General features: G+C 39.2%; 1 protein-coding gene across 1 annotated transcript; it reads left to right on the top strand.

Moving 5' to 3' along the window:
- The first annotated feature begins 11,553 nt into the window (after positions 1-11,553).
- LOC142095396 (keratin, type I cuticular Ha6-like) lies at positions 11,554-16,584 on the top strand. Its single transcript, XM_075178346.1, has 6 exons — positions 11,554-12,030; positions 13,522-13,604; positions 14,776-14,932; positions 15,075-15,236; positions 15,816-15,941; positions 16,351-16,584. Exons 1-6 carry the CDS (start codon positions 11,554-11,556, stop codon positions 16,582-16,584), a joined length of 1,239 nt encoding a protein of 412 aa, XP_075034447.1.
- The last annotated feature ends 1,322 nt before the right edge of the window (positions 16,585-17,906 follow it).

Here is a 17,906-nt window from a genome sequence, read left to right as displayed (position 1 = left end):
TTTCATGTTAACCATTGTAGTCAAATTTTTTTTTTCTCTTGTATTTTGCTGTTTACAAAAGATAAATAAACTAATTATTGTTTTGTTAACATTATGTAACGTTACATCAAATATGAACCAATAGCTGAAAGTGTGCAAATAAATTGTAACAAAAAAACACATTTTTTATTTAATATGAAAGATAAACTGATAAAATAAACTTATAAAAGCTTCTCATATTAAGGAAAATAGGTTTCTGGGCAATACCGTTTACATGACATTCACTTTTTAAAACTGCTCCCATTGTTTCACGGATGCTGTCATTATAATGCTTCCCATGCTTACCAGAATATCCTTTCCTGCACTAGAGAGTTTTAACAAGGATGAAACATACTATATGAATGTCTGCATTCTGGGCCTGATTTTGAGTTAGAAGCAAAGCAAAGAAAAGAAGCAAATTACACCTTGGCAAAACCATGTTGCATTAGAGCGGGAGGTAAATTTAAAATGTAGGGCCGGATTTATAGTTGGAATATGGCAGGTCATAGATCAACTTTAATTTCAATGTAAAAATAAAGCTATCAAGTATTTGTATACTACATAAAAAAGCATCCAGTATTTCCCTTGCGTGCAAAAAAATAAGTCAATTTGTACCCCTTGCATTGCAACATGGTTTGTCCAGGTGCAAAGTTGCTCCTTTTCTCTGCTTTGCTCCTAACTCAAAATCAGGCCTTCTCGTCAACAGATGTCTGTGTCATACTCTAAACGCCCAGTGGCTAAAAAAATTGACTCAAAGGTTCAAAGTAGTGAAGTATACCCATCTCTCTAGCTCTTCTCATTGTTTAAGTGAATACAACAAATAAAATAGCTACAACAGTGTCAGGGATAAGCCCTCTCTAGCCACTTCCTGATTTAATATCTTATCATATATTCACACAGTCAGACAATATATCACCTCTATTTTGTCAAGAAAACCTATCCCAACTACCTTTACCAGTCACAAACTGTACTTTACGCACTTGTGACTTGGAAGTGTTTACGGTATGGGGTTACACATGATCCCAGCCCTCAATCCTCTTCTCACCTATTGCACAGGTTACAGATTGCTGAATCACACCCAAACAGCGCTCACACAACCACACCCACTTCGGTCTTGAAACCAAGTATTAAGGGCAAAAGGACCCCACTATCCTGTCCCACACTGGCAACCAATGTTACACACAGTTAACAAGGCACACACCAGCAATCAAAGGGTTAACCCTTAACCCCTCAAGACTCTATGACACAAATGTACATGCAGGCACACACTAGGCTTGGTATACAAATGTATTCACAATTCACAACTCAGCAATGAAAGGTTGAAATGTTTAGCATGGTCAAGCAATTTGTCTCTTCTGCTCAGGCCACAAATTCCTTTAGAGCAATAAGGACATGAACTAGTACATTTTTAGATTTAATATACAAAATGTGCAATGCTTACAGGTTATTAAAAACAGCTATGATGACATGACATATGTAACAGGCAAAACAGTTTAAAATAAACAGATTCAATTCAGAGTATAACTTACAGATAAGTGGTATATTCTGGTCAAGGGAAATTGTTGATAAGATGGACAACTTATCAATAATGATTGATTTCCCAAAAGACTAACAATTTGACCCTTCACAACACAGGTTTTTTAAGCAAAATGAAATGGGACGGCCTTCACAGGGGGAGTGCTAATGCTAATAAGGGGGCAGGAATATCCCCTGGGTGTCATCATAGTTTGTTCACAAATATTCCAAAACTTTTGATTTTTGGTAACTCTACACAGATATATCCCAAAGACAGAACTCCCTCTTCAATAAACCGATCATAATCTTCCGCACATTTAAATACCAAACATGATGAAATTATAACAATGTGACATACCTTTCCCAAAGACACGTGACAACAGCTGTTCCCTGATACCGCTAGCACCTGTAATTCACAACCCACGTGTGATTTCTGCTGCTCGGTATGGAGTCACGCACAGATTTCCCAAGATATGAAATATGAAAACATTTTCTTTAAAGTCAGATTTCTATATACCTGCATAGAGAACCTTCAAATGCCTTTGTCTGCAAGGATGTCAAGCTATGAATGGCTCCAAAAAGTCTCTTCAGGTGTCCAAAACACTAACTTATGTCAGGATATAGCTCACCGCAGGGGCCTTTGAAGCTGCCACAGGTAACACTGCTATCTTCTAATGCCGGGATGTGCAGAGTCACCAAATGAACATACAACAGTCCTTTTGACCTCGCATTTTACACCAAAGTAGCACAATTTATCAATGTATTCAGTTGATATATCAAATTAACACTGCAGTTGATTTAGGCCTCATTCCCCACAATTATGTGATGGGTTAACCCTTATAACTGTAAGTTCTCTATGCTCACGACAAATAGTGACAATAGTCTACTAAAAGTTACTAAGAAAATTTAAATAAAAGTTAACATATAGTGATCCATCCAAGTGCATCCATAGTTGTGAACAGTCCAACATCTGGAAAAAATAAAGAATAAAACCGATCATTGACAGAAAAGGATGTCAAACTAATAAAACTATCAAAATAGTTAATATCAACATGTAACTATAAGTTGTGTCATTGAATTTTATTGATCCAACAAACAATATCTGCCTCTGGGTCCACCCAAAACAGGTGTAAGATGAAGATAAGACATATTGAGCCCTACTGGTATTCAACAGTTTTATCACAGGTGTCATTAATATGTTTTTCTTGCTAAAGGGATGAGATGGCAACCCTAGACACAGTTCAGCTTATCCCCCAATTGTCAGCTATAATGTTGCCAACCTTGTGTCCCATATCAGCCAGTCAATGCACCGTGATCCATTACCTGCTTGAAAAGGGAGGATCAGTGAGCTTTATATTACTGGCAAGAAAGGAGAGCCGGACCCAGTAAGCAGAGGTCCGCTAACAGTGTGCTTGGCTTGTCCTGTAGGTTTCTTTTATCTCATATGGACAGTAGCCTAACACACAAACACAGGGACTCTTACCACTCATTCCTGCTTCCCTTCCCTGGCAACAGCTGATTTAAGGACATGGGTTCTGGGTCGCAGTAGTACGGTGGGACAACATTCGTATTGTAACTGAGTGTAAAGGCATTCACACCTGTTGCCTTGTTGTTGTTAATATAGATCTGAGTCCACATTTGAAATACTTCCTGTATACAATGTTAATAGTAAGAAAGCAAAATTAATGGAAGGCCAAATTTATAAAAATGTGCACAACATTAGCAAAACAACATTATTTTTTTTTCTTAGGAGCGGCATGGCTAAGTGTAATGACCAGCACTCACCTGAGCCACCAAAAGCAACCACCTGGTCTGTCTAAAATGATTAAATCCTTCCTTATGAATGCCACACACTAGTTTTGCCTTACCAATTATGCCACCACCAAGTTTTTTTTGTGAAGAGCTGACGCTCTTACTAATCTACCACAATTTTCTTTCATCAGAATTAGCATAAACCAAAATGATCTCACCTGACCCAGGGTTACCATAAACAAATTTCCCTTATTTTAAGTTTGTAGCATTTTGACCAGCTGTCTGACATGTGAATGTGTAAGAACACAGAGAGCTGAACTTATTAAGTGTAATATAATATGGAAAATAAATCTACAATGCTTAAGATAAAACAATTAAGAAATAACATACAAAGATATAATGTAATTGTTTCTTGTAAAATAAAAAAAGGCTAAAACACAGAATTGAAAAAATTCTCGTATTATCAAGTTTCTGTTGCTGAGAGGAGAAAAAAAGGGATACTTTTCAAAATCAGATTGGCTCCCCAAAGTGAACAATTTCTTAGAGTTACACTACAGTTTTAAAACTGTTGCAGGGCCCACAGCCCCTCTTCCTGTGGTATTAGAGTTAGAAAGCCTGTATAGATTCAAATTAGGGGTTTATGACTCCTGTTCAAAACACCTTTCAAATAAGGTTTTATTTATTCTGTCCTAACTTCTCACCAGAATGGCTTACAAATATGATTTTACCGCCACACAACAGATCATAAGTTACCATTAATATGTATATCATACATGCCTCCTGTAATTATGATATTGAAGAAAATATGATATCATATCAGTAGTGGGGCAATATTTTATGAAATGTCAACACTTTAAATTTCCTGATGGGGACACCATTAAATGTACAGACTTGTGGAACTACAAGAGTCAGCATGCACATAAGCACTTGTAGCACCACAAGTCTGTACATTGAATGATGCCCCATCAGGAAAAATTAAGTGTTGACATATCATAAAATATATACATATTACCCCACTGCTGATGAAATAGAAGACGCACTTCTGGGTGGTGGAGCAAAAGTCTACTCTATTTTGGCTCACTAACTGGATCCTGCTCGATCAGGCGGTGCCTCATAACTCTCTGAGGGTTGTATTGCTAATTGAACATCCCTGTTAACAGAAAATGCTCAACTGCCACCCAAATGTGTCATTATGGTTTCTGATTTGCATGCGTTTCTGCCACAGTTAGGCTCCTCCCCAAAGGAACCTAAACCCACCACCACCATGACCTCTCAAAGCCCAGAAAGAACCAAAACAGTTTGCTCCATAAAATAGACCAAGCCCTCCACAGACAGATGCACCCCATTCGCCCTGTACAAATGAGAAGATCTAACTCCAATGGCCAGATAACTAACCAGCAAATCCCCTAAACCCATCAGAAACTTACCAATGGTTGTATTAATCTTGTGGGCAGCACGGTGGCTTAGTGGTTAGCATTTCTGCACCACAGCACTGGGGTCATGAGTTCGATTCCCGACCATGGAATTATCTGTGTGGCATTTGTATGTTCTCCTCGTGTTTGCATGGGTTTCAACTGGGTGCTATGGTTTCCTCCCATACTCCAAAAACATACTAATAGGTTAATTGGCTGATATTAAATTGACTCTAGTCTCTCATGGTCTGCGATATCAGACCATGCTAAATGTACTGTAGGCTAGGGGATCGAATCACTGTAACATCACATTTAATGTGCTCAATGAGGTCCAAAACCAGCAATTTTCTCAAACCATTATCAACCAAATGAATGAACAATATACAAGGGGGCCAAAACTTTGCCTCAGTGGCAACAAGGATACCCAAAAGAGAAGCCCATTGAAGCCCTCTAAAATCCAACCAACAAATCAAGCTAGCATCACGGAAAATGCTCGTGCTGCGAGCCATCTCATTCCAAAACACAAAGGAATGGCCCACCAACCACATCGTTCTGCAGTCCTGCCGTAATCCTGAAACATGGAGGTAAATGAAACATGAGCTAAACGGACAGAAACAGTTAAAAACCACAGCAGGCCTAGCCAGGGAATGGATGTTCCATATAGAGGTAAAACTGTAAAACTTCAGAGAGTCAGACACTAATCTGGTCCCCTTTTAGAAGAAAAATTAGGGAAATCCCTCCATGCCTCCTCTGAATGTGGAAAGCACCTCATGTTATGGGTCAGCCTTGCTGGGAGCAAAACCTAGCCTTAAGGCACAGTATTCTGCCTTATATATTTCTTAAAACACCCCAATTTCCATCTTTCCAAAGCCACAATATTTTGAACCGAATAACCCTCTGAGGCCGCTATTGTAGTGGCACCAATCCTGAAAGAGTGGGTGCCACAGTCAGCAGTATTCAAAACAATCCTACACACACATTTCTTAAAAACAGCCTTAAACTGGAACCTAGTTATAGGTGATCCTCAACCAATTACCCTCGGGGGCAGGATCCTTATTCAAATGGATTGTGGCTAACTGAACTATACGAGCTGCGGAATCTTCCCACCATTGTGATCCAACGCCCTTTACAGAGTGGGTCAGTTTTAGACCTGTGGATCCTAAAATCTAAACAGTCATACTGGGTAACAACATTATTGGAAAACAAACCCAATCAAGATACAAAGCTCGAGGATGCAACCAATTCCTCAACCGAAAAGCTCAAAAAGAAGCCATGGAAAAAGCCAAATGAAACAAACAAGCCTCAAACTGATCAATCACAATATCAAAACCAACCTCCAACAAGTGGTTATATAAGTAGCTGATGATGATTATGATTAGTACGAGCCTTGTCGAGGTGAATCGACAAGTGAACTAGAAGCCCCCCATCAATAGGCTGCCTTTTATCCTCCACCACCATGGAGATCTTGGCCCAACCTCTATAGGTTTTGCAGACCAGAAAGTGATTTAGTAACGTCAGCTGAACCCTGCAACTTCAAATAAAAGAAATTCCCCACAGGGCAGATGCTGTAAAGGCCTTGGACTTGCCCCAAATCAAAGCTAACAAATGCTCCTCTATTGTTTTACCTCTAAAGCCACTAGCAGTACAGAAGGGGACCCCCAAAACATTAGGCGCCAGCACAACAGAACGAATATCAGCCCAATCAAAATGCAACAAAGCATCCGCAATGACGTTGGAGGAGCCAGGAACATGTCTTGTTTTGAAAACAATGTTGAGGCACAGACACTTATAGACTTAATGCCTAAGAAACCTGAACAAGGCAAAAGAAGTGACCCTCTGATCACTAATAGCTTGGGCCACACATAAATTGTCACACAAAAAAGCAATGCTCTTTCCGCGCAAGTGATCCCCCCGATAACTCAGCTGCGACAATAACCGAAAACAATTCCAATAGAAAGAGATTTCTCGTGAGCCTCTCCTGCTGCCAATCAACTGGCCATGGAGCAGCGCACCAATCACCATTCAGGAAAGCCATGAAACTGGAGGACCCGGCTGCACCAGTAGACAGCTGAATGTTCCCATTGTTTGTTGGAGGAGGAACCCACAAGCAAACCCCATTGAAATGCTGCAATGAAAGGCAGTAGCCTTTTCAAGCTTTCTGTCAAAAACCCTTCCCATAGGAATAAGGCAATATGCAAAATTCAAAAGTGCTAGTAGGGACTAAACCTGTTTCAACGTGACATCTTAAATTTCGGGCACTCTGTCTTACCTGGTGCAACTGGTACTCCCATAACTGTGAGCATAAAACAAAACCTCCTGACTAACAGTAGACCCATTAGTATCTATAAACAGCTAAAGAACTCAAAAATGCCCATAACACTGTGCACCCCATGGGCAAGCTTTTGTCCCCATACTGTAGCACCCATCCTGCAGCATGAAATCCATGAACTGGAATGAAGAAGGGAGCAAGGGAAGGAGTCTAAAAGCAAATTGAACATCAAGCTTTGCCAGCAACATGCCATAGCCAAACTCCTCAACAAGTGCCTCTTCAAATGACTAGTACACAAGTCTGCACACAGATTTGTGTACTAGTCACTAGACACATAAAGTCATTCACTGACAAATCTGGGGGATTGGACAGGTATTGAATCAGCAGGAACTTACCCGGTTCCTTCTTGGGCACACCACTACCTGGAGCAAAACCAATCTAGGCAATGGGGTGGGAGAGGCAAAGAAAGGGCCACACATTCTCCCCAAACTCTCATGCAGTGGCAGCTCCCAGGCTGACTTAAGTTCTGGGGAAAACCAACCCAAACAGTTCCCCAAAAAAGCAGCCTGGAACCATTTAAAATCCCTCCCCATAAAAAATGGTCATCCAGACCATTGGGGTACCACTCTAACCACTTGCGCAACTGTGACAGCAACACGGAGATAAAAGCCTTAGCAAGCAGGAGTCCCTGAACTGGAGCACTTGGCTGGTGGAAGGCCAGGGTGCCTAGAGTATTCTCTCCTTACATCTTCCCATCCACACGTGGAACAATCATACCTGAAGCGTCCGGAAAGAGCCTCGCTCACAATGCCCACTATTAAGATAAAGCATTTACTTCTGAAATGAACTGACGAACCAGGCCTCCCTGAATCCAGTCTCCTCTTGGCAGCTTCCCCATCAGACAAATCAGCGTTCGGCTGCGTGACATCCAAGCAAACTTCCACATCCTAGCATCCAAATACCATCACTCATAAACCATCTTGCTTTTTACGAAAAGGCTCATCATAACGCTTCCAAACAATGCCATTAGAGCACACGTACATTCTGCGGATAAGATAGATATAGTTTAGGACATTCATTTGTTGCTCAGATTTTGTCTCCAAATAACATTCAGTAAAAACCAGCATACTTTCACATACATACATGCACTTTACTCCTAATGTCCTGAAGGACTGCTGTATATCACTCACTACTCTGTGAGCCCTCACACATCATTGGCACTGCAACGGGAACCACCGAGCTTTCGCTCAAAGAGATGTATTAGCCTCTCAATCCTGCCCCCTGATCTAGAAGAACCCTTACTCTTTGAGGAAGAGTTAAACCCCAGGCTATCTTGTTCAAGCCCCACGTCAACAGAAAGCAGAGCCGATGCAGCAAGCTTCCTCCAATTCATGGGAGCTGCCTTGTCCAGATGAAACTGCTGCACCAAAACAGATAAGACTGATGACTCGAGAGCTGAGGCGAACCACATCATGCAAGTCCTGTAGTGGATGAAACAGAAACAGCACTCCCAGCATCGGGAGCAATACTCCAATACACCATAGGCTGGGTCACAGAAGAAGCCGGTACATCTGACATACAGGTAACAATGTCTGAAGCGGCATTAGACAAAGAAGACAGTAGCAATGCACACTGTCCTGACCGCAGGCCACTACTTGGCAATTCGGATCCCTCCACACCTATGGAACCCAGAGAAGTGGACACATATTCCATCCCATACAAAAATCCAGTAGAAAGGATAAGAAATGAGTATATGGGGCACTCTAATGGACTGAAGAGAAATAATGAATCAAATAAATTACTGTTAAATACAACTTTATTAGATAATTGTTCTAAAACCATCTAGTAGCGAAATATTAAAAGGTATATGTGTGAAAAATGAAGAACAAAATATAACTGATAAAATGGACAAAAAGGTGTCCAGCCACGGTACTGTTTAGGATTAAATCCTTGGCACTATCTATTCAATACTAGTATATGTGCCAGGGGGATATGTGAATGGACAAAATATTCACCCTATAAGTTGATAGTCACTGTCAGAGATCAGATGGTATCGGGCTGGGAGATAATTCCAATATTTCCCTCCCTTTCTCACTCCATTGAGCACTAACCATTCATTAACAGTTAAAATGGAAACTGCTAGAGTGACACAGATTCAGTATACTGAAATTTAATGATCTTAAGATAAGCTTAGTGTATTGTGCTCTTAAACAGAAATTATCTTTACTCTCCCTAATTGAAGCATAAACTGAATAAACTATTCCCTTAGGTATTGGATGGGAGTTGTATGAGTAGCTACATTGTTCAATCTATAAGGATGAAAGGCCAAACTAAATATTTGATTAAATATATAGCCAACAAATTAATGATCACTAATATAAAATGGGGTGGCGTTAAGCTGGGAGAGAAGCTAGGTGTTAACTAGTCCTCTACCCCCATTACACACTAGCTGCCCGTTAACATGGGTAATGAAAACTGCTACAATACACCAGTGTCAGTGTGTTATTCCATCACAATCTGCCCTCCACCAGGAACCAACGGCAATATAAAGAGTCAGGGATCCAGGGGGCGGAAGCCCAGAAGCCTACAACTTCTGTGTGTGTGGGGGATGTGGGAGAGGGGGGATATGTTGGTCTCACTGAAGTTGAAGAGGATGCGGCGGGCAAGGAAGGGGTGGGCTGCAGCAGGTGTTGAGCATCCGGCCTGGCAGAGGCCAGAAGGGGACAATGGGTTGGCCATAACTAGTGGAAAAAGGCTACTTCAGAATTTCTGGACTCTGCGCATTGATGGGTATTATGCCGAGAACCGGGAATGCAAGGATCATGAGAATGGAAAGGATAACTAAATTGGAATGAACCAAATGGGAAGAAAGGAGAAACATATGGAAAAGAAGCAGAGCCCTGCCCATAAGGTAAAAAGTTAGGTCCAAAATCAATCCACTGTAAAGCAGGGTGGGAAATCAGGAAAAGGAAGACCAAGGGGAACAGGGCCAGGAAGCTTGTGATTGGCAGATATTGAAGGGCAAGTTCTGGACATAGGAATGAGAAGGGAATGGGTTAAGCTTGCAGGGGGCAGTCCAAGGCAGATGCGGTGGAGGTCCAGTTACTAGTGGTCCTTTGGAAAATGTATTAGGCTCCGGGTATACACCGGCTGGTGAGGGCTGTGGTGAAGGGGAAGGGGGTCCCATGGGCAGCAGGGACCAACCACAACAGAGGAGGAACTTTCAGAGGTGGCAGTGAAAGCAGCAGTGGGCAATTTCTGATTACCTACCGCAACCTCACATACAAATGCCGAATTTGTCACCCTAGCATATGTAGTAGCGTTCAGGGGCAGGCTGGAGGTGCCCGACACTATCCGCTCACTTGCCAGTAGCGCAGGGGAGAGATTGACTGGCCACCAGCATGTCCACTGAGTGGAAGCGCCTTGGTCCAGCTTCGGTGGGACCCCAGGAAGCCTTTATGAGCTGGTGAGGGGGCACCCGGGGTTTCTTGGGAATGTGAATAATGGCAGTGATTGAACAGGGGGGAGTAGCTAACAACAAATTGCAAATGAAGAGGGGAAAGAGGGAGAAAAAAAATAAAAATAAAATAAAATTCAGAGTGAAGTAAATTAAATAGTGAGTCATGGGGGGTGATGAAAGATGTGGCAAGGAAAAAGCACAGGGGTGAAAAAATAGGAAAAAGAGAAGGGAACAGTAGTGGATAGAGCAAAGAAATATATAGGAAAAAAAACAGAAAGCAAAAATAAAAGATTGACAGTAATAGGAGCAGGGCACAGAAAACAGAGATCAGAATTAAATTAAACTCACCAACAAGTCCAGTCAGATTATTCTCACCAGAAAAGAAAGAAAACTGACACCTCCCATCCTTTGAAGCCTTCCACAACTCTGCCTCTCCTTGGACCCCTATACTCATTGGCTATTAATTCATAACAAATTTATGTTAACTCTTGCTAAGCTCAATTATTTTTCTTCATATTTTGCAACCTCTGAGTTTATGTTTCTTCGGCCCAATTCCTACCCTCGATTATCCCTATAACATTTTTCTTCTATCTTTTCCATCTTCAAAGTTCATACAAAGTTGATGAAAAATGCAAAGCTTCATGTTATTATTTATTATCTACCTTGAATACAAATGAATATTCTACTTTTACAGATTGCATTGCTGATTCTTTGCATCAAACACATATGTCTTATAAATGTTACATCTCCATTTTAATATTAAAAATACTTTATAATGCCAGCTTTATGGTAACATAATAATAATGCTGTTAAACAAATAGAAAAAAAAGGTTTACAAAATCCAGTATTGATAGGGTGTGGTGGATCATCCGTTTTGATGTACATTATTAAATAGTAGTTCATATAGTAAATATAGTTAGTCATAGTGTGCTGCACTGTGTAATTTGAAAAAGATGCCAGACAAGCTAAAAGGGACTCTGATGCATATAAAATGGCTATAAAGTGATCTAACCTCAATAAATGTACTTCCTATAAAAAGAGGTCCAGAGCAGAGGAGATGGATGTACTTGACTTGTTGATCAAACAGCAGATTCCAGCCTCCATTTGTAGAAACTTGCATAGGAACCATGAGATCCCTCATTGAGGTCTGTCATTCTGGTGGTCATTACCCTAAAGCCTCCAGTCATAATTATTCACTCCATCATGGAAGCCTCCATAAATTTCACAATAAGTGCTCCTCTGTTTTACATCATGGAGGTCATTACAAAGCTCCCAGTGTCCATGGATGCTCAAAAGCCTCATTTTCCACACACTCTTCTTCTGGTCATGGACATGGAAGCCTACACGGTGGCCACAAGCATGGCAGCCATGTAACAGTCTCCCACCATGGGTGGAAGAACACTGGTTTGCTCAGTATCAATGAGAAAGAAACCTTGCAACATCTTAACCAGCGGCTATCATCTTATCTGGAGAAGGTCCATTCTCTGGAACAGGAAAATGCTCAGCTGGAGCGGGAGATCTCTGGATGGTATGAAAACAATGCCCCTAGCACATTGCCTGACTCAAGCCAATATTTAAGATCCATTCAGGAGCTGCAGAATATGGTAAAAAAAACTTAAATGCATTTCAGAAACCAATAACTATGTGATTTAAGATATAAGTTAAGTGTATTAGGAGATCAATGGTTCTTATAGAATTTAGTTAGTTTAGTCTTTAGAGCTTTGAATTCCGAAAATCACATATTAACTTTTTTTTAATAGACCACTGGATTTTTATTGTTGAAGGTCTGGGCCAATTATAAATTGAATTTTAATTATCTAGTTCAGTTGTATTATCATCATATTTACTGCCAAATCATTGATCAACATCTTGCAGTGTGTGTTGAGATTTCATTGATAAATTGTTATTAATAGCGTGAATTTGTAAGGCGCTCTGCAGCGTCTACAGTGCTCTGCAGCGTCGTACAGTGGGAAAAACAGGAGATACATAAAACAGGCACATGCAAACAAAGTGTAGGGAGGGTTGTTATATATCTTGTGAGCGGTAGCGGTCATAATTCCAGCACTGGAAATATCGACACTTAACCTGCTGACATGTTCATGTCGGTAGACTAAATGTTGACACTTCCATTGTGCTGACAGGTTGACAATGTCGATAGTGTGATTGGCGACAATTGCAATGTCGTCAATCACTTTTACCCCGGACCTGACGCCATTGCTTTTTTAATGTTGGCATTGTGATTGGCGACATTGTGAATGTAGGTAGTTAATAGAAAATTTCCTTTGTCTCTTGGTTTTTCCTTTGTTTTTATTTTGTTTATGTAAAGATCAACAGATAAAACACAACTAAATACCAATTGATTCATCATTTAAAGGTATTTTGTCACCAATGTTGAGATCTGTCGTCTTATATAGTCCATTAATGCTTCAATTTAAAACAGGTTATTTGACCTGCAGAAATGTGGTAAAGGCACCTATGGATGAAGTGTATGCACTAAAAAAGGTGTATCAGATATCAAAGCTGTCTCAAATATCTTTATCTCTAGATGTTCTTGACATTTTTACTATATATTTGTATATATTTGCAAATGCTACTAATAGCTCTATATTGTAACATATTCTACGATTTGATATCCTTGTAATAGCATTTTGGGACAGTAAATCAGATTAAAGGTTAGTTTAATCATGACAGCCCCACAATTTCTGTCTCAAACCGAAGCTGCTTCACCTATGCAAGGAAACAGCTGAAAATATAATTTACTATCTGCATTTACTTGCAACCCTTGTACTTCGTATTACTGTTTGCAGCTGTTAATACACACAACCCAGCACTACTCAAAACTATTGGCATATGATTGTGGAGTATGGATGTACATGCCACATGGCAACGAATAATCGTATTATCATTCTTGCATGGCTACAGCACTAAACAGTTGAGAGGAGGCAAATATAGAAGAAATGTATCACTTTTTTTTGCATTTTTGCATTAGTAGACAGACCCCAAAGTTTGAATACCACTTTTCCTTTATAACTTATGTTGTCAATACTAATGCCATATATTTATTTTAGAAAATTCTGCTTTTTCATCCTTGGTAGATATTTTTGACTACATCGGAAAATGCAAGAACTGAGCGCCAGATAGACAATGCCCAGCAGAGAGCTACTGACTTGAGAAACAGGTATGGGCATTACAGGATTATGTGATTATAAGTACAACTTTTACAAGGGAGAAAAAACAAGTTAAACTGATTGTTTCCACATCTCCATGCATTTTAAAACAAAAAGTCAGGGCAAAATTGTCCACATCCCACATAAGCCATTTTCTCAGTCCAACAGTACCACGCTCTGAGCAACCATATTTCCATTAGATCATGACCATACCCAAAATCTGGTTGGTGACATGCTTTCTATTAGCAGTAAAAATTGCCATAGTATAATAAGGTCTGTTGGGGTATGTATTTCTTGCTCTCACAAGGACTAGCGATGAACAAAGCAGTTCAAAAATGATCAAAATGTTTGGAATTCTTAAAAAAATCACCAGTCTGTTGGTTTATAAATTCCAAATTAATAATAAAATAATAGTAAATCAATAAATTCAACTAAATTCCCGTCCAATGGTCCTGTAGTATTCAAAAGGCTATGTATGCTTGGAAATCGCATAATTCTTTTCAATAGCATTAGCAGGAAATTATAAGTTGGACATGGACATTATGTCAGCAGACCTGAATATTCATGACAGATTACTATACCTCATTAATTTATCCAGTTTGTTTCTTTAGTGTGTCTTATTCCATCCTCCAAACAATAATAATAGGAATAGATTTATGAAACAATCTATCTTAATATTGCCCATCTTTAACATTTCTTGTATATCTCGCTATATTTGAAATATTGGATTACATTTATGAAAACTGAGGCATGGGGGACTGGGCAAAAAAGTAATAATCCATAGAAACCAATCAGATAATTGCTTTCATTTTTTTCCTGGTACCTGGGCATTAGTTCCATTAATATCCTCATTAATACACTGGAAGTAACTTACTAACAAATATTAGCAAACCTGGACATTGCAATATACTATAACATCCAATTAAGACATTTCCTTTCTGTGGTCTATGTTGAACTAGACCACTCAAAGCTACCTCCTGATTGGTTGTTATAAGTTACTACAATGCTCAACGATGAACCTCTGTTAGTAAATAACTTCCATTGTGATAGATTATACTGTACTACTAATGGACATGCATGTTAATAACCATTCCAAATGTTGTAATGCAATGACTTGATTACTATACCATCAGCTGTTCACATAGGAACCACATTGTTTTCACTTCACTTTTGACCTCTTAGGTACCAGTCAGAGGTAAGCCTGATTAACAATGCCGAAACTGAAATTAGTAGTCTGAGTAGAGCCTTGGATGAATTTAATATGGGGATTCAAGATTTAGAGAGACAAGACCAATGCCTCCAGGAAGAACTTTTACAGTTGAAAAACAGCCACGTAGAGGTAAAACAAAATACCCTTCTCTTAACCTTATTTCTGCACCTGTCCATGCCAAGTCCTAAGTCATTGACATACACAGTAATGATTAAGTGGCTTTCGTTAGGCTGGCATTATATCACAAAATTATGTTATGTTTCCAATAAAGGAAGTGAATTCTCTACAAGCACAACTGGGTGCCAGAGTCGATGTGGAACTGGATGCTGCCCCATCAGTTGATTTGCAAAGCGTTTTGTCGGAGATCAGAGAAGAATATGAAAATCTAATGCAGAGGAATCTCAGGGAGGTTGAGGACATGTTCCGTACAAGGGTAATACCTGGTGACTTGCATTCTAGAGGATGTAATACACATCATCATCATCATCATCCACATTTATCATATACCGCAAGCAGATTCCATAGCACTTTACAGTTGGGAACAAACAGTAATAAAACAATATCGGTTAATACACACAGAGAGGAAAGAGGGCCCTGCTTGAAAGCTTACAATCTATGGGATGTCAGAAGCAGAAAATCTAAATGATACCCCTACCTCTGTTGAAAGAGAATGGTGACCCTACCCCTTCCTTAGCACTTACTTTTGCTGAAGATTGTAAAGAACATCTCATATAGCACAGATCGGGCAAAGATTTGTAAATTAACCAAATGATATGTGACTATTATTATGTAACTCATATAAATGGGTTTCATAGTCTTGCTGAAAAGTGACGCTTTAACTTGAAACATCATTACTAGTTCAAAAAAGTTAGTATAATCAAAGTTCTTTCACTGTCAAGTGGTTTTAAATTATTTTCTTTTAATATTTACTAGAATGGACATAATTACTGTTGTATAAGTAAAAATATGAGTGAAACATTTTTATTCAGATATCTGTTTCTTCTGCTTCCAGGCCAGTGATCTGAATCAGGATGTCTCCTTCAGTGAAGAGCAACTGCAGTCATTTAATAATGAGATTATTGACTTGAAATTTACCGTGCAGACTCTGGAGATTGAGCTGCAGAGTCAGATGAGTCTGGTAAGTGACATAGGAGATAGCTGTCAAGGGGGCCAGAGGGTAAATTGCCCTTGAACCACACTTGTTTCTACAAAAAGGGGGCTGACAGTAAGTGTTGACCTTGACTTTCAGTAGAATAGCATATGTAGTATTTTACTCATTAACCAATAGAAACAGTGTTTATCATGAGGTTTCAGATAATTTTCAGAGATAATACAAGCCAATATGGTGATCTTGCAGGAGTCGTTACCACTGCTTATAACATATAAGAGGGGTGCAGCTCAATGCAATTCTTTCTGCACTTACTAAATGTAACCCTGTGCTTTCTAAGAGGTAATTGAAGAAACTTTATTTTCCCACCTTTCTTGTATAGCAATGAATTTGAATAGGTCTCTTTTTTGAATTAATGCAACTTAATGTGGTTTTGTAGATTGCCAGCCTGGAGTCCACTATTTCTGAGACAGCGGCCAGTTTTGGATCCCAACTTGCCCAATTACAATGTCTGATTGATAATGTTCAAGCTCAACTGGCTCAAATCCGATCTGATCTAGAACAGCAGAACCATGAGTATCAACGTCTAATGGATCAGAAGACCTACTTGGAAATGGAGATTGCCACTTATAAACATCTAATAGAAGGACACAACATTCAGTATGTGAACTAAACTATATCATAAACATAAAAGCACTTGATAAGTTAATTACTCTTTCTAGAAAAACATTTGTCACCATAAATAATCTGTTATACAGTATCATCATCATCAGCTATTTATATATTGTCACTAATTCCGCACCGCTGTACAGAGAACTTATTCATATCAGTCCCTGCCCCATTGGAGCTTACAGTCTAAATTTCTCAACATACACACACAGCCTGAGAGAGACTATGGTCAATTTGATAGCAGCCAAGTAACCTACTAGTATGTTTTTGGAGACTGGGAGGAAACCCACTCAAACACACGGAGAACATACAAACTCCACACAGATAAGGACTTGGTCGAGAATTGATCTCATAACCCCAGTGCTGTGAGGCAGTAGAGCGAACCACTAAGCCTTAGCCATTGTGTATAATTAGTTCCCTTTATACCTCAATACATATACTTAGCTATTTCGTTGAGTTTTACAATCACTATGACTGCTTCCTGAAATCCAATTTGGTTTATGTTTATAAGGACAAAAATCATGGATTCTCATCTACAACATAAATAATCAGTAACATGTTTTTATGTAGGGTAGTTTTATAAAGACAAATACAGATACAGCATCTATCCTCTGGAATGAGACTTTCCAGATAAGAGGGAGGGTTTCTCTAAATTGTGGCACTTTATATAAAATTTACCAAATTATATTTAAAAATTACCCCTGTACTTATCCCACTGTCCCTGGGATTTCCTCCCATGCTAAATAATTTAGAAGTGCGCCATGCAGTGATTAAAGAAGAAAGCACTTAATTACCATGCTTGTGACATTATAACCGAACAGCAGCAATTCTTTACCTATTTTTTTTAGAGATCCCATACCTGTATTGTTGCTTTAATGAATATAATATCAAGCACAAAGTTTGAATCATACTTTGCATCACAAAATTTAAATTAACACCATCACCACACTTATCTAAAGTGTTCTCAGAAGATAAATAAACCCTTATACTTTATTTCTGATAAATAAAATGAAATATCTATTGGAACCTACTCCCATTCATACTGTGCAATGTCAATGTAAAGGGGAAGAATTCAACACTTAAATGCTAAAGGGCAAAATAAATTTTTATCACGTATCTGTTTTACTGACTGTGTTTACTTGCTCATTGAATCTCTAAAAACAATTCTCTCCACACAGTGTTCCAGCTCAACCCTTCTCAGAAACTAAGCATGGTGAGTAACTGTATTCCAAAAAAGTATATATATATATATATATATATATATATACATAGCTGTTCAGTAGTGGGGTTTAAAGCAGCATTTTTATTATTTTTATTCTCTACCAC

The sequence above is a fragment of the Mixophyes fleayi genome, chromosome 6, assembly GCF_038048845.1.
Source record: "Mixophyes fleayi isolate aMixFle1 chromosome 6, aMixFle1.hap1, whole genome shotgun sequence".
In the NCBI taxonomy this organism is placed as follows: Eukaryota; Metazoa; Chordata; class Amphibia; order Anura; family Limnodynastidae; genus Mixophyes; species Mixophyes fleayi.
This window is presented reverse-complemented; position numbering and strand designations above follow the sequence as displayed.

What these genes read in the sequence shown, in the direction of transcription:
- LOC142095396 (XM_075178346.1), top strand. Translation starts at nt 11,554, where the DNA reads ATGAGATCCCTCATTGAGGTCTGTCATTCTGGTGGTCATTACCCTAAA. An exon ending in AGGACATGTTCCGTACAAGG is followed by an intron (nt 15,237 to 15,815) that starts GTAATACCTGGT and finishes TTCTGCTTCCAG; the next exon opens with GCCAGTGATCTGAATCAGGA. An exon ending in TGCAGAGTCAGATGAGTCTG is followed by an intron (nt 15,942 to 16,350) that starts GTAAGTGACATA and finishes GTGGTTTTGTAG; the next exon opens with ATTGCCAGCCTGGAGTCCAC.